The sequence below is a fragment of the Brassica napus genome, chromosome A9 (assembly GCF_020379485.1).
Source record: "Brassica napus cultivar Da-Ae chromosome A9, Da-Ae, whole genome shotgun sequence".
Lineage (NCBI taxonomy): Eukaryota > Viridiplantae > Streptophyta > Magnoliopsida > Brassicales > Brassicaceae > Brassica > Brassica napus.
In genome coordinates this window covers 30,400,294-30,414,678 of record NC_063442.1, presented here as the reverse complement: position 1 = coordinate 30,414,678, position 14,385 = coordinate 30,400,294, and the positions used below count along the sequence as shown (strand labels likewise).

Here is a 14,385-nt window from a genome sequence, read left to right as displayed (position 1 = left end):
CAATACGGGTCTCTCCAGCAAATAACTCTCACCTTAGAAAGCTTCTCCACATGGTCTGGCCTGTCAATGAATCGAAACAAGACGGAGCTATATGTCGCAGGAATGAGCCAGATAGAATCATCGGAACTAACAAGCCTTGGCTTCTCCCTTGGCTCTCTCCCTGTTCGCTACTTAGGCTTACCTCTTATGCACCGCAAATTGCGTATCTGCGACTATAGGCCACTCCTGGATCAACTAAAAAGGCGATTTTCATCGTGGTCCACAAGGGCTCTCTCTTTTGCAGGACGTAAGCTATTACTTTCCTCTGTGACCTTTGGTACTCTTAACTTCTGGTTCTCATCTTTTGTGCTGCCAAAAGGGTGTATCAGGGAAATTGAGTCCCTGTGCTAAAGATTTCTTTGGAATGGTAATATTACAAACAGAGCAGCTGCAAAGGTTTCATGGGAAACAGTTTGCCTCCCTCGTTCTGAAGGTGGTCTAGGCCTCCGAGACCTTCATACTTGGAACAAGACTCTTGCGCTCAAATTAGTCTGGTTACTTCATGCTGAAACTGAATCCCTTTGGGCCGTATGGACTAAGACGCACAGACTAAAGGGCGCCAGCCTATGGAGTATGGACGCAAAGAAGCAGTCCTCTTGGGTTTGGTCTTCCATCCTGAAGCTTAGACCTATGGCTGAGCAATTTCTTCGCTGTCAGATCGGTAATGGCGCCTCAGCAAGCTTTTGGTTTGACTACTGGTTGCCTATAGGCCCCCTCATTAAGTACTTTGGTGATGCTGGACCAAGACACATAGGAGTTCCTCTCAACGCCAAAGTAAGTGAATGTTGTACCCTCAATGGTTGGTCTCTGAGGCCAGCGAGATCTCACAAAGCTGAACACCTCCAGATCCTCCTCTGTTCAGTTCCTCTGCCCTCTTCATCCACTACCCCTGATGTCTACAACTGGTCTGTAAATGGCCAGTCCCTGGACTCTTTTTCAACTAGTAAAACCTGGGACTGTGTGAGATGTCGGGGCACTACAGTAGATTGGGAATCTACTATCTGGTTCAGCGGACACATTCCTAAACATGCCTTCAATATGTGGGTGGCGAACCTTGATAGATTACCAACTCGATGTCGATTAGCTGCTTGGGATATAACCATTGTCAAGACTTGTTTGCTTTGTAATCTCTATGATGAAAACAGGGACCACCTCTTTCTTCGGTGCCCCTTCAGCGAGCAGTTATGGAACATCATCATTAGGCGCCTCGGATATAGACCGTTCTACTTCCATACCTGGTCCGCTCTTATTGCTTGGCTTGACACTAGAGACACAACAAGCCCTCTCACACTTAGACGCCTTGCAGCTCAGGCAACCATATACAGTATTTGGATCGAGCGCAACAACCGTCTTCATCAACGCATCTCTTCTACACCGGCCAGACTCTGCAAGGATATTGACAGACTCATCAGAAATACAATCCTAGCAAGGAAGAATCGTAGCAACTTCGGTGGGCTAATGCAAGTATGGTTCAAACATACTGTCTAGTGTGGTGTGGATTTTCTATCTCATCATATAAGCCTTTTGTTGTTTTTTATCTTTTTTTGGCATCAATCGGCTTTACCGCTTAATTTTTTTGTAAATTTACAACTCTGTTTCATTTTAATGATAATTAACATACTTATCAAAAAAAAACTCTGGATGAAAAAAAGCTACTAGTGTGAACAAAGTACATAAAATAAAAATAAAAGCAAGGAAAGTAATAGTAAGCTCTTTTTCAAAAAAAGTACGAAAAACAATTATAATTAACTAAAGACAAAATCAACTTTTTCTTTTTCTCCTTTTTTCTGGTAATATGTTGTGGGCAGGGGCGAAGAGTATACCTGGAATGGGATCAGAGCTGGAAATAGAGGCAGAGGCTTTGAGATGGGCAATATACACCTTGGCGGGTTTCGAATATAAAAATGTTACATTTGAAACTGACTCTCAGATACTTTCGAAGATGCCGAGTGGAGAAGAGGAAATCTGGCCAAGAGTGAAATCCATCATCCAAGAGATTAGTATATCCCTAGCAGGTTTAAGCGAGGCTGAAGTGGTTTATTACTCTCGAACTGATAACAAAGTTGCAGATAGAATAGTAAAGAAAACTGCTACATTTACGTCAATTATCCTTAAATTGTATTATATTGTGCCTAGTTGGTTATTTTCTTGTATGGAGGCTGATAAGTCTTTTGTAGAGCAGTAAGTTGGCTAATGAAAAATAGTTGTTGAGTTAAAAAAAAAGTATTTTCTCAAATGTAATGGCTTTAATTATAAACTAGGTAATAACCCGCGCCTTGCACGGGATGTGATTATTAGTTTCGTTATTTTTAATAAATAGACACTAAATCTGTTTAATCTGGATATTAGTTCGGTTTTAAGTTTTTTTTTTATTTTTAATCTTCTAAAATATAACTATTATTTTAAATTTATACTCCCTCCTTTTCATACTAAGTGTCGTTTTGGGTCTATGCACACGGATTAAGGAAACAATTAATTTTGTATATTTCCTATATAAAAACACAATTACCACTATATCAAACCATATTTCAACCAATAGAAAAATAAATTACTCAATAAAACTAATAAATTTTGAACTGAAAATCGAAAATGACACTTATTTTGTAACGAAAAAATTTCTCTCCAACGACACTTATTCAGAAACGGAGGGAGTATTCATTTTAGTTTATTCGGTTAAAATGTTTGATTTTTTGGTTTTTTTTCCGGTAAAAATCAAAAATTAATATTATTTGTTTATTTTCATGTTATGAATTTTAGATAGTTGTCATGTCGAACCAATAGTTAATATTATAGTTTCAAACATATAATATTTAAAGAAAAAGAAAAGAAAATTATTATAGACAAATCATTTTACTACAATTTGGTCGGTAGTGAAAGAAGCAATAAGAAAAAATATTTCAACTTTAAAAAAAAATAGATATTTCAGTTGTTGTATGAGTATGTAAAAAGTATATAAAAATAGTTGACAAATATATATAAAGATATTGTTAATTAATATGAAATGACATTTTTGTTCAAAATAATACATGAAAGATAAAATTTAAATTAATTTGAAATAAAAAAGGCTTTGACATTAGTCATTTTTCATATAAAGAAAATAAAGTTGTATCCGTAAATAGGGGTGGGGCCAGATCGAATATATGAGTACTTGGAAGCATTCGTGTCGATTCGATCTTTAGCCACCTTGATATTTGGTGACTCGGATATCCGAAATGTTTTAGAATTTTAAAGAATATCCGATTTGATCCGTAAATAAAATAAAATTTTAAAATAATTGAAAATTTTAATAATAACATTTTATTACAAAAATAAAATATTATTTAACTTTCTAAATTTTAGTACCTAATATATTAAATTTAATTCATAACATATATATATATATATATATATATAATTCTTTACATATATGTATATATATTCATATAGCAGATCAAATTAGATATATGTTCCTAAAATTATTGGTATTTATGATTTGCTTTTTGTTTGGACATTGTATTTTAGTATTTGATTTGTTTCGTAGAGTTGCGGATATCCAAATTATTTGGTTCAAATCAAAATGGATAATGAATAGAATCAAAATTTATGAATATTTTGCTCAACTTTATCCGTAAATAATAAAAGTAATATATATATAGTTTGGCTTTTGATTTGTTATCTATTTTTATTCGAACCGAAAAATCCAGAGTTTTATTGGAACCATGTATGTGAGTTTTATATTAAAAACGCAAAATACATTGTGTGAACACATTTATGAATATAGTGTGAACGCGTTAGCATATTTATTATCAAATCGTTGTGAGACTGCCACGTGTCTGTTATAGTGTGAATGCATTTATTACAATGTTTCTCTTTTAATATATAAGGGATTTCCGTCAATTTTAGGTTAAATAGAAAAAATATGAGACGTCGATTTGATCTGCACAGTTCCTCCCCCTACTCTCTCTCTCTCTCTCTATGGCTCAGTTTTAAAAAGGGCATATTAGATTTCTCCTTCACACAAACACAAAGTCGCCAGCTTTATTCATCATCACCACATCCCATGTCGAGATCATTACGATGACGATTAACATCATAAACTAGGGTTCTCCACAATCTATCTTATTACACGTTTCATTCAATCCCTTTCTTCTCCATCAATCCCCACCGATAACAACAGCTTCTGATTAGCCAATTCTATCTCCCAGATTCTGCTGTATGTTCTTATTTCTTCATTCCGACAAATCTACTTGTAGTTCCTGTCTCCTTATGTTTTTTTGCCAGATGGGGGTGTTGTTACTTTTGTTATTTTTTTCTCAATCTGTTCTCATTCTCTTTGTATAATAAAATGTTTTCGTTAATCTTTTACGGATATTTGTTTAATAACGTCGTAAAGTATTGATCTTTTGCTTCTTCCTGAAGACATATCTTAGCATCATTCTCTTGATCTCAACCTGTTCTTATGTCTTGTTTTGCTGATTCAAATCCAAAAGATTCACACTTTTTCCCTCTTTGATCTGTTTTCTTATTATGCTATGGAGCTGATCTGAGTTTTGTTCCATTCTTTTTAGACCAATCATGGCGATAAAGTCGACCTCTGCTGATAACAAAACCAGAAGCTCTGTTCAGATCTTCATTGTCTTCAGCCTATGTTGCTTCTTCTACATCCTCGGAGCATGGCAACGAAGCGGCTTCGGCAAAGGAGACAGCATAGCTCTCGAGATGACAAACAGTGGAGCTGACTGCAACATCGTCCCAAGCCTCAACTTCGAGACACACCACGCAGGAGAGTCGAGCATCTCTGGTTCCTCAGCAAAGGTCAAAACTTTTGAACCGTGCGATGCTCTTTACACTGATTACACTCCCTGCCAAGACCAGAGGCGTGCGATGACGTTCCCAAGAGACAGCATGATTTACCGGGAAAGGCATTGCGCTCCGGAGAGCGAGAAGCTTCGTTGCCTTGTGCCTGCGCCTAAGGGATACGTGACGCCGTTCTCTTGGCCTAAGAGTAGAGACTATGTGCCTTATGCTAATGCGCCGTATAAGGCCTTGACTGTTGAGAAGGCGATTCAGAATTGGATTCAGTATGAGGGTGAGGTTTTTAGGTTCCCTGGAGGTGGGACTCAGTTCCCTCAGGGGGCTGATAAGTATATTGATCAGCTTGCTTCTGTGATACCGATGGGGAATGGTACTGTTAGGACTGCTTTGGACACTGGTTGTGGGGTAATTAATGTCTTTATGTTTGATTGTCCTGAGGCTTTTGATACTCTTTGTGGTGCTAAACTGAAATGTTTTGGTTAGGTTGCAAGCTGGGGAGCGTACTTATGGAGCAGGAATGTACGTGCAATGTCTTTTGCACCAAGAGATTCACACGAGGCTCAGGTTCAGTTTGCTTTAGAGAGAGGTGTTCCTGCTGTTATTGGTGTTCTTGGTACCATTAAGTTGCCGTATCCAACACGGGCCTTCGACATGGCTCATTGCTCAAGATGTTTGATTCCATGGGGAGCAAATGGTGAGCACTAGTTTCTACTTCTTTAACAAAGGATTCAGTTTCTTAATGTTGTTTTGGTGTTTTAAACAGATGGGATGTACTTGATGGAAGTTGACCGTGTGCTTAGACCTGGTGGATACTGGATTCTCTCTGGTCCTCCAATCAACTGGAAGATCAACTACAAGGCGTGGCAACGTCCCAAGGAGCAGCTTCAAGAGGAACAAAGAAAGATTGAGGAAGCTGCTAAGCTTCTTTGTTGGGAGAAGAAGTATGAGCACGGTGAGATCGCCATTTGGCAGAAGAGAGTCAATGATGATGCATGCCGTTCAAGACAAGATGATCCTAGAGCCAACTTCTGCAAAACTGATGACACCGATGATGTCTGGTACAAGAAAATGGAGGCATGCATTACACCTTATCCAGAGACAAGTAGCTCAGATGAGGTAGCTGGAGGAGAACTTCAGGTTTTCCCTGATAGACTCAACGCAGTTCCGCCTAGGATCTCTAGCGGTTCCATCTCTGGTGTCACGGTCGATGCCTATGAAGACGATAACAGACAGTGGAAGAAACATGTGAAAGCCTACAAGAGAATCAACAGTCTACTTGACACCGGGAGGTACCGTAACATCATGGACATGAACGCAGGGTTTGGTGGCTTTGCTGCTGCTATAGAATCACAAAAGCTTTGGGTTATGAATGTTGTTCCCACCATTGCTGAAAAGAATAGACTTGGAGTTGTTTATGAACGAGGACTCATTGGAATCTATCATGACTGGTGAGTAAAAACAACAACAACCCTCTTCTTCTCACAACTTCTCAAAGCTCATTAGAGACGTTGTTGTGGTGTTAATATGTGTTTTCAGGTGTGAGGCTTTCTCTACATACCCGAGAACATATGACTTAATCCATGCGAACCACCTCTTCAGTCTGTACAAAAACAAGTAAGTGTTTCTGTCTCTTCACCAAAAACTTGTCTATGATGTGTTATTGAGACTAATGAATGAAACTGGGATCTTTTTAGGTGCAATGTTGATGACATTCTTCTGGAGATGGATAGAATACTCCGTCCAGAAGGAGCGGTTATTATCCGGGACGATGTGGACACATTGATCAAGGTGAAGAGAATCATATCTGGAATGAGATGGGACTCTAAGCTGGTTGATCATGAGGATGGTCCTTTAGTTAATGAGAAGGTTTTGATTGCTGTGAAGCAGTATTGGGTCACTAACTCCACCTCGGCTCAGTGAAGTTTCTTTTATTTCCTGGTGTGTGACATGACATTTTGATCAAATGATAGAAGCTTTCTTTTGTCCTTAGGGAATGTGAGAGAGCTACACTCTCGTCTTTGTTACACTTTGCTAAGTATCTCTATTTAATTTATAATATAGTTAAATTTGTTTTCTTCTCTTAGCAAACTCAAATTTAGATAATCACCTGAGTATAAGGCACCACCAATTGTATCGAGGATAACTCCTTACACTAGATGGTTGTACAGAGCTTTGTATGCATATGGAACAATCAGCCTGTGGTGCTGAGAATGGATATTATTGTATAAGAACTTGTGATGCATATACCCATCACCCATGCATGAAGCATTGTCATGTGGCGGTTACCCACTGGCTAGGTCCTAGGTATAGCAAATAGGGAACTTTGTTGACTTGGTGGATTTGGACTTGGAGACAAGATTCTTCTCCTCTTCCTGCACTCTGCAACTCTCTCATCACATAAAATCCTATTTATAGCAGTTGGTTCAGAAGACGACATGTTTTATTAGGTTTGGGTATACATTTTTTCTTGTCTTATGTTCTTGTTTGCTTACAAAATTTGCCAATTGTTATTGAGCAGAATGGTTTAGGAATAACATTTCTTTCAAGGATTGTAATTTACACATATATCATGTGGTGAAAACAACAATAAATCGAACAGAATCTGAGTCTTCTTGACTATGAATCAACTTGCACCTCTTCTGTTGCAGCCTTCTTTGTGAAACTGAGACTAGTCTGTATAACTTTCTTAGGTCCTGAAAAAGAGCACAATCCACATTAGGAACAAAGGTAAACATACAATGAAGCAATTCTTGAAAGTGACGAGGGAGTAGTATAAAGCACCTTTCTCTGGATTTTTCTTGATCGAATGAACAACGGTTGATTTCCAGTCCTCGTACTTAGCCTCCTCCATCTTCTTGTGTCTTTTGTAGCACGAAGACTGCATAAGATCCAATTCAAATGACGTGTGAGCAAATGGTCACATGAAGTAGGTAAACAAACGCAAAAGGGAGTAATTCTAGAAAAGATTGCTAGAAAACAAAAGTACCTCATCATCAGATGAATATCCACCGTCCTCTAATTTCCTCTTTTCAGGTAACACATCAATCAACTCTGAGGAGAATGTTGCACATAATCAGTTATTTTTCACCATGGAAATATATGTTCAGACTAGTAGAGAGAATATAAAGATTAAACATACCCCGGTTTCCTTTAACGTCTTTTGCATCTTTCTTCTCTTTGGAGACCCCAACACAGTCAAAGCAAAGATCTATCATGGAGGTTGAGACCTGTTTTGAATAATCCATGTAGCTCTAAATCAGTACTTTAACAATCAACTCACACATCAGAAAAATAAATAAATAAACAATGTCACACTCACACAAGAGAATTCAGATTCTGAAGTTCCACAAACTTCAACCAACCTAAGCTTATCTACCTTAAGCTGCAAAACAGAAGATTGATACTCAGAAACGTTACACAACCCAACAAAGATACTCAGAACATCCCTCAAAAGGAAATAAATATAGACTAATAGTACTAATAACCTTTTGCTTCTTGGCACACAAGTAGAAAGCAGCAGCCGTAAATACAGGTCTAGTGAAGTCAGCATTCGCCCGCCTTGACGCTGGTAGTGACGCAAGAAACCTCTCTTTGTACCTAGACATCAACCAAAGCAAAACATGACCAGGAGTTTCTATGAGACATTTTATCAAACACATCCCATGCATATACGATAAAGGGGGATACAAAACTTACAAAGATAACATGTTCTGCACTGATTTAATGATCCTAACGCACCCAAACTGAACCGCCAGCTCTTTAACATTGAGCTTAATCCTGAAATGCACATTTTTTTTAATCAACTCAACAGATTCATGAAAAGATTTGTAATTGAAGTGGAGATCTAGTGGAAAAGGAAACCCACTTGACTCCGATAACGTTTTGGAGGCTATTGAATGATCTCGTGTATGCCTTTTCAGACATGCCACTCAACTTAATCGCTGCTTGTCTGTCGAAAATAACCTGCAACCTGTAATAGATTCGAAAGAAAAGTAAGATACCCACGATGGAGATTGAATAAGCATATGATTTTCAATTGCGACATTACCTAGACGCTGCGATTTCGAGACAGATCACAGCTTTACAGATCTCACCCTGCGAATCCGATTACAAACTTTTAAGACGGATGGTAATTAAAAATCAAATAGTGATTGAATTTTGGATTCGGATTAGGAATGTCTTACAACGCCGATGACGGATGAATCGAACTGAGCATCACAGAGACGTCGAATCTCGGCAGCTTTTCGGACGACAAGCTTGTTGTTAGAGAGATCAAGCTTTCTCGCTATGTCGGAGATATCCATATCTTTTGTTTCCGTGATTGTTGAGACGAAGAACAAAGATCCGAGTGATTGTTGAGGTTTTCAACAGATGTCAATGGTGAATAGCTACGAGGAGGGATTATTATTAAAAAGAAACAAGAGTTGCCAACGTTTGGCGGGATTTTTGTTTCCTAGTTAAAATGTTAACCGCGCTTGATTTTTTTCATTTTCCCTCTCGTTTATGGGCTTAGCCTGGTTTGGCCCATATAGAATTTTAATGCTCGTAAAGGCAGCTGAAGAATTGAAGAGTGTCTGAACTCTGAAGATATGTATCATGAATCTGTGCATCTTTATGGTAATCAAAATCTGTGTATTTGTTGCTGAGTGAGAAGTTCTAAACTCATCATGAATCTTTGTTTTTATATCGTTTTAGCATATTACACATGATTGATTGTTTAATAACTTGTCTGCTTTAGTTTAATGAAAATTTTGTTCGCAAATAAATTAAAACAATATACCATAGCAAATTTGTAAAAAAGACAAAAAAAAAAGGGAGAAATATAATATTCGACCAACGGCAGCAACACCATGTTCGTTCGATTTCAGTTCATACGCTTGTACACCAAAACATAAGAAACAAAGCAAATAAACAGAGACGAACAGCCTTTTTTTTTTTGTTGTTGTTGAGGTAATCAACTTATTAGGCTAAATAGCGGTAAAGTTTCCGGTCCGTATTATCCCTTTCCAAGAAATCACGTTCAATAAGCGACTCGATTCTCTTCTTTATCTCCGTTGGGTTAGCCAGGAACCGTGGCTGCAACTGTTTCGTCACCTCAGCTATTATATTGTTGTGATCCAGTATCTTTCTCGACTTCATGATCCTCACAATCGCTGCTTCAATCTGAGGTTTCCTGTCTTCCTCCACTCTCTGTCTCGTCTCTTGCTTCTCCGGCTCTGTCTCCTTCTGTGCCACCACTGTTCCAATCTTCACTTTGTAAAACTTGCTTGTGAACTTGTCGTTCACACAAAACAGATCTTCTTCTCCTATGTCTTTGCTCATTGGTTCTTTCTTTATCACGTTTTTGCCTTTTACACACGCAAGCGACTGCAAGCAACGTTTTAGATCTGGTGCCGGGATTTCAGTAGCCTGTTCGATCTCCTTGTAGCTGAGTCGATCAGAGTTGTTGAACAACATGAGGACACACATCTGGAAAGTCGACACGTTCAGTTCGTGTTTCTGACCCTTTCCAAAGATGGCTTTGATATCCGCTGTGCCCATGTTAGTTTGCCAAGACAATCTTCTACCGGTGTGGGTTCCAAGGTAATAAGAGCGGAACTTCTCGCAGAGAACCGAAACTTCAGCTGGGAGATTACAAGGGACTGCAGGCTGCGTGGGCCATGAACCAGTTGTGAGAACCTGAACAATAAGCGTTGGTCCTTCAGAAAGCTCAGGGTGACTGCCGTAAAACCCTCTCATTGTGTCCTCTGAAGTCTTCATGTCAGTGAACATGCCTTCCAATTTCGAAGTGAACTGATATCCACATTCCGTCTTTAGTTTCACTATCAGACTTTTCTCTGCGTCATCTGACACGGTTTTGCCAGAGAGAAGCCTTTTAGCCAAATGCTGCTTGTAGTACTTCTCAAACACATCTTTCTCTTGTAAGTAGCGGAACAGCATCATGACTTTATCAAGGACGACCTCCACATCCGCGTCTGCGATACCCTTCAGTCCTTTCCGTAGCTTGTCATCAACGAACAAGGAGATGAACTCAGGAGAACGAGCATTCAAGTTGATGAAATACTCAAACGAAGAATTCGACGCGTTCTGAAACGTTTTATCATTACCAAACGCGGTGCTGATGATTTTATCATACTTATCCCGCTCGTCCAATAGCCGCTGCACGAACTCCACCGGATCCTTTGACTTCTCCGGATCAGTAACCAATTGCTTCCCCATTTCCCTTAGATGCGAGGTCATAACGTCTCTGACAGTAGCAAGACCGTTGGTAACCCTGCGGAACAAGTTGTACATCCTACCCAAATCCTCATACTTATCATTCAACAGCATAGTAACAAGCCCTGAATTCTCCATGTGAACCAGCCTCTGCATGTGGTTAGCAATCATCTCTTTCTCAACCACACTCGTAATCTTGTCTTCGCTCTTGGCATCCAAGTAGTGTCCTACCCTATCTATCTCCTCAGTCAGACGTTTCTCAGCTTTCTTCAAGTAATCCCCACAATCACAAGACTCAATAAACTCCTGAGACTCAACCTTGTAAAACTCAGAAGAAGCATCCAAAAAGGGCTTCTCAAAATCATCCTGATACACAGACTCTCCCAAGTCCATGAACATCTTAGTAACATTCCTCACCAACCCCCTGTCAATAACCTCACCAGTGCGTTCCTTATGGACAAGATCAAGAAGTGTGTTCAGAAGCCTCGAGTGTATCTTAGGTGAGTGCACCACGTTGTCCCTCCACAAACTAAGCCCCATGGGATGAACGTGAGGCTTCTTGGTGCTCTCGATGTAAGTTCTATCCATGTACATGAGGATGTCCCGTATCATCTCCAACGCTTTGTTGTGCTCGTTCCACTTCTTGTTGAGCTCTTCAAGAAACGACCCTCCCTGAGCAGCCTCGATGAGCTTGGACTTCTCCTTGAGATGAGCAGTCATGGTGGCGATAAAGCCGGTGTAGAGCTTATCTCCAAACTTGTGCAGAACCATGTTGTACGCGTTCCTGAGCCAAACAAGAAGAAGAACAACTCTCAACATACCAAACAATAAGAGAAGAAACGAAAGGAAGCAATGAAAGACCTGTAAAGCTCTTCGAAGCTGAGGCCGCTAGCATCTTGATTGTAAATCTGATGGATGGCACGCTCGAGGATCTGCCAGGTTTTATCGGCGTATTTGGGATCGACGACGACGCGGTGCTTGAACGCCTCTATCTGGAAATTCCTCTTCTTCTGATTACTCATTATTCAAACAAACCTTGAAAAACCAAAAGGATCACAAAATCGATATGAAATAGAAAAGCAACAATTAAATGGTTAGATCGAGGAAATCGGAGACTGACCGGAGAGAATCGGGGGAAGGAGAGACGATCGGGTTAGGGTTTGGAATGTATTCTTGGCTTCCGCGAAGAGATTTGGGGGGTAAATAAACGAGGAGGAGTACTCGTCTTATTATGCTTTTGTTAAATGCAGCGTCGGTGTGTGGAGAAGATATAGGAGGAGGGATTTGAAGGTGGAGATTTTGTTGAAGACGATAGATATGATGGAGGAGGAGGAGCGGAAGGGAAATAATAGAGATGTGGACTCGACTCTCCGTCTCTCTTTCTGGTTTCCGAACCATATGGTATTTACTATTACAAACTTTTATAATTTACATTTGGTTTTACTCCGTCATGATCCGGTTTATGATTTGAATAAAATTCATCTCTAATTAAGTCTAGCAATGACCGGTTCGATTTTCAACTCTGATGTCCGGATGATCAAAGCCCAATTTGTATAAAGCTCATTCACAGATGGAAGGCTCATCGCTAACTATCCCGAGGACTCCATGTTCAACGTTTACCCGGCTATCTCGTTACAGATTTATTATGAGATTAACATGTCTAAATGTGGAGGTCTAGAAGATATTACAATCTCTTTATGAGAAGCTCAACTAAAAGTCAGTAGAATAGGATTTTTGATCATCAAAAAGAGGCTATTCTTGTGTTATTATTGGTTCTTATCTCGGTTTTTCTTGTAATACTTTTGATAACATTTTCATGTCAAACTTATTTTCAATCTCATCTTAACTCAATTTTTATCATGTATCTACATTTCATGTTTGATTAAGGAGGCTTATTGTATTGATGTTTGAGAGAATTCTGGTTTTTGTTCAAATCTCTCCTTATTGTATCTAGTCTTTAAAAATGTTCTATCAAATCCATCCTCATTGAATAAATCATTTATTCAAACTCTTTAAAGTAATTTTTTTTTTTGCAAAATCTAAAGATATATTTATCTTCGTAACCATTTTTTTTTATTTTAGCCTTCTGAACATTTAAATTTTTAATTACCATCAAATGTTAAATGTACAAGGGTATATATTTTTTGTCAATTACAAATGACTGTTTGATTACATTGTAAAGTAACAATATATATTTGAAGATTGAAATACATGTTTTTTTTTCTAACTAAATGTCGATGTACTGTATGTTTGTATCTTTTAAAATCCAAAGCTTTCTTCTTTACAAAAATAATGATGCTTCCCACGGTGAAGTACTTGGTCTGATAAAATCCATGTCTGATGAATCTTTCATATGCTCTATTAGCTCGGTCATCTCCACTGCCGCTAATTAGTATAGAACTCGTGAAACCAATGATGTCCTTGGTTCTAACTCAATCGTAAAAACGTCTCATGTGTCTGGTGGTGGTCATTCCAAAGACCACAATTACATCCTCATAATCTGCAATGACTGGAAGATCCTGCAACTCATGTTGTCCATCATTTTAACTATCAAAATGTTCGATGAAAATCCATATGCTCTTATATCCAATAACTACTCAGCATGCAGCATATATGCAATAAAAATTCTAATCTGCTCCAGCAATATCAACTCTTGTCCTCAGGCAATCCAACTTTACTCGATGTCGTGGTAGCCAATCCATCCCATGGATGACATCGTAAAAACGTAGCTCCATCACTGAATAGTCTCCGAACAAATCAGTCCTCCGAGCATAACGGGTACATTGCGATGAATATAAATAGCTCCCACATTCCATGTCAGCTGTTTGAACTAACACATCTCTGAAACGAACAACATTGCCAAAAACTGGGAAACAAAGTCAAGCATAACTCTAATATCCATACAACGCAAGCTGCCGCACTCCCAATCCAAAAGCGATTCCCACGAGTTTACAAACCGAACATACCTCCAAAATAGTCAACATACTCGTACACAAAAACAATACATGCCAACTAATGGCTCACACCTCATACCACGTAATCTCCCGTGACAAAACTCGTGGAACAATTGCTTGAAGTAGGGTAGAAGCAGAAACGTCACATATCCACTCCTGGATAATCTCATAAACATGACCGAAGGAACTGATAACACTCCTGAGACAACTGATGAACTGAGACATCACACACTGCTGCTGAACATCTGTGTAGAACCCTGTTAGTCGAAGGATGAATGACGATGATTTTACTCATCGTCATAGAAAGAGACAATTGAGTTATTAATTACTGGACCGAATGGTGCTAAAAGAACTTCGCAAACATTTTTTTATTATATATATA

The 14,385-nt window shown here is 38.9% G+C and overlaps 3 protein-coding genes across 3 annotated transcripts; 1 reads left to right on the top strand and 2 right to left on the bottom strand.

Moving 5' to 3' along the window:
• Positions 1–3,954: 3,954 nt before the first annotated feature.
• LOC125578670 (probable methyltransferase PMT2) lies at positions 3,955–6,907 on the top strand. Its single transcript, XM_048742060.1, has 6 exons — positions 3,955–4,231; positions 4,587–5,238; positions 5,317–5,527; positions 5,597–6,281; positions 6,370–6,447; positions 6,528–6,907. Exons 2-6 carry the CDS (start codon positions 4,594–4,596, stop codon positions 6,751–6,753), a joined length of 1,845 nt encoding a protein of 614 aa, XP_048598017.1. The 5' UTR covers positions 3,955–4,231; positions 4,587–4,593; the 3' UTR covers positions 6,754–6,907.
• Positions 6,908–7,316: 409 nt separating this feature from the next.
• On the bottom strand, positions 7,317–9,241 carry LOC125578671 (origin of replication complex subunit 6-like). The gene is made up of 10 exons (XM_048742061.1): positions 9,018–9,241; positions 8,882–8,928; positions 8,699–8,803; positions 8,530–8,610; positions 8,319–8,430; positions 8,153–8,215; positions 7,973–8,060; positions 7,820–7,884; positions 7,615–7,711; positions 7,317–7,526 (listed from the first exon to the last, which is right to left on the bottom strand). Exons 1-10 carry the CDS (start codon positions 9,135–9,137, stop codon positions 7,450–7,452), a joined length of 855 nt encoding a protein of 284 aa, XP_048598018.1. The 5' UTR covers positions 9,138–9,241; the 3' UTR covers positions 7,317–7,449.
• Positions 9,242–9,641: 400 nt separating this feature from the next.
• On the bottom strand, positions 9,642–12,474 carry LOC125578669 (cullin-3A). The gene is made up of 3 exons (XM_048742059.1): positions 12,170–12,474; positions 11,911–12,084; positions 9,642–11,833 (listed from the first exon to the last, which is right to left on the bottom strand). The coding sequence occupies exons 2-3, from the start codon at positions 12,069–12,071 to the stop codon at positions 9,796–9,798; spliced, it is 2,199 nt and encodes a 732-aa protein (XP_048598016.1). The 5' UTR covers positions 12,072–12,084; positions 12,170–12,474; the 3' UTR covers positions 9,642–9,795.
• Between the last annotated feature and the right edge of the window lie 1,911 nt (positions 12,475–14,385).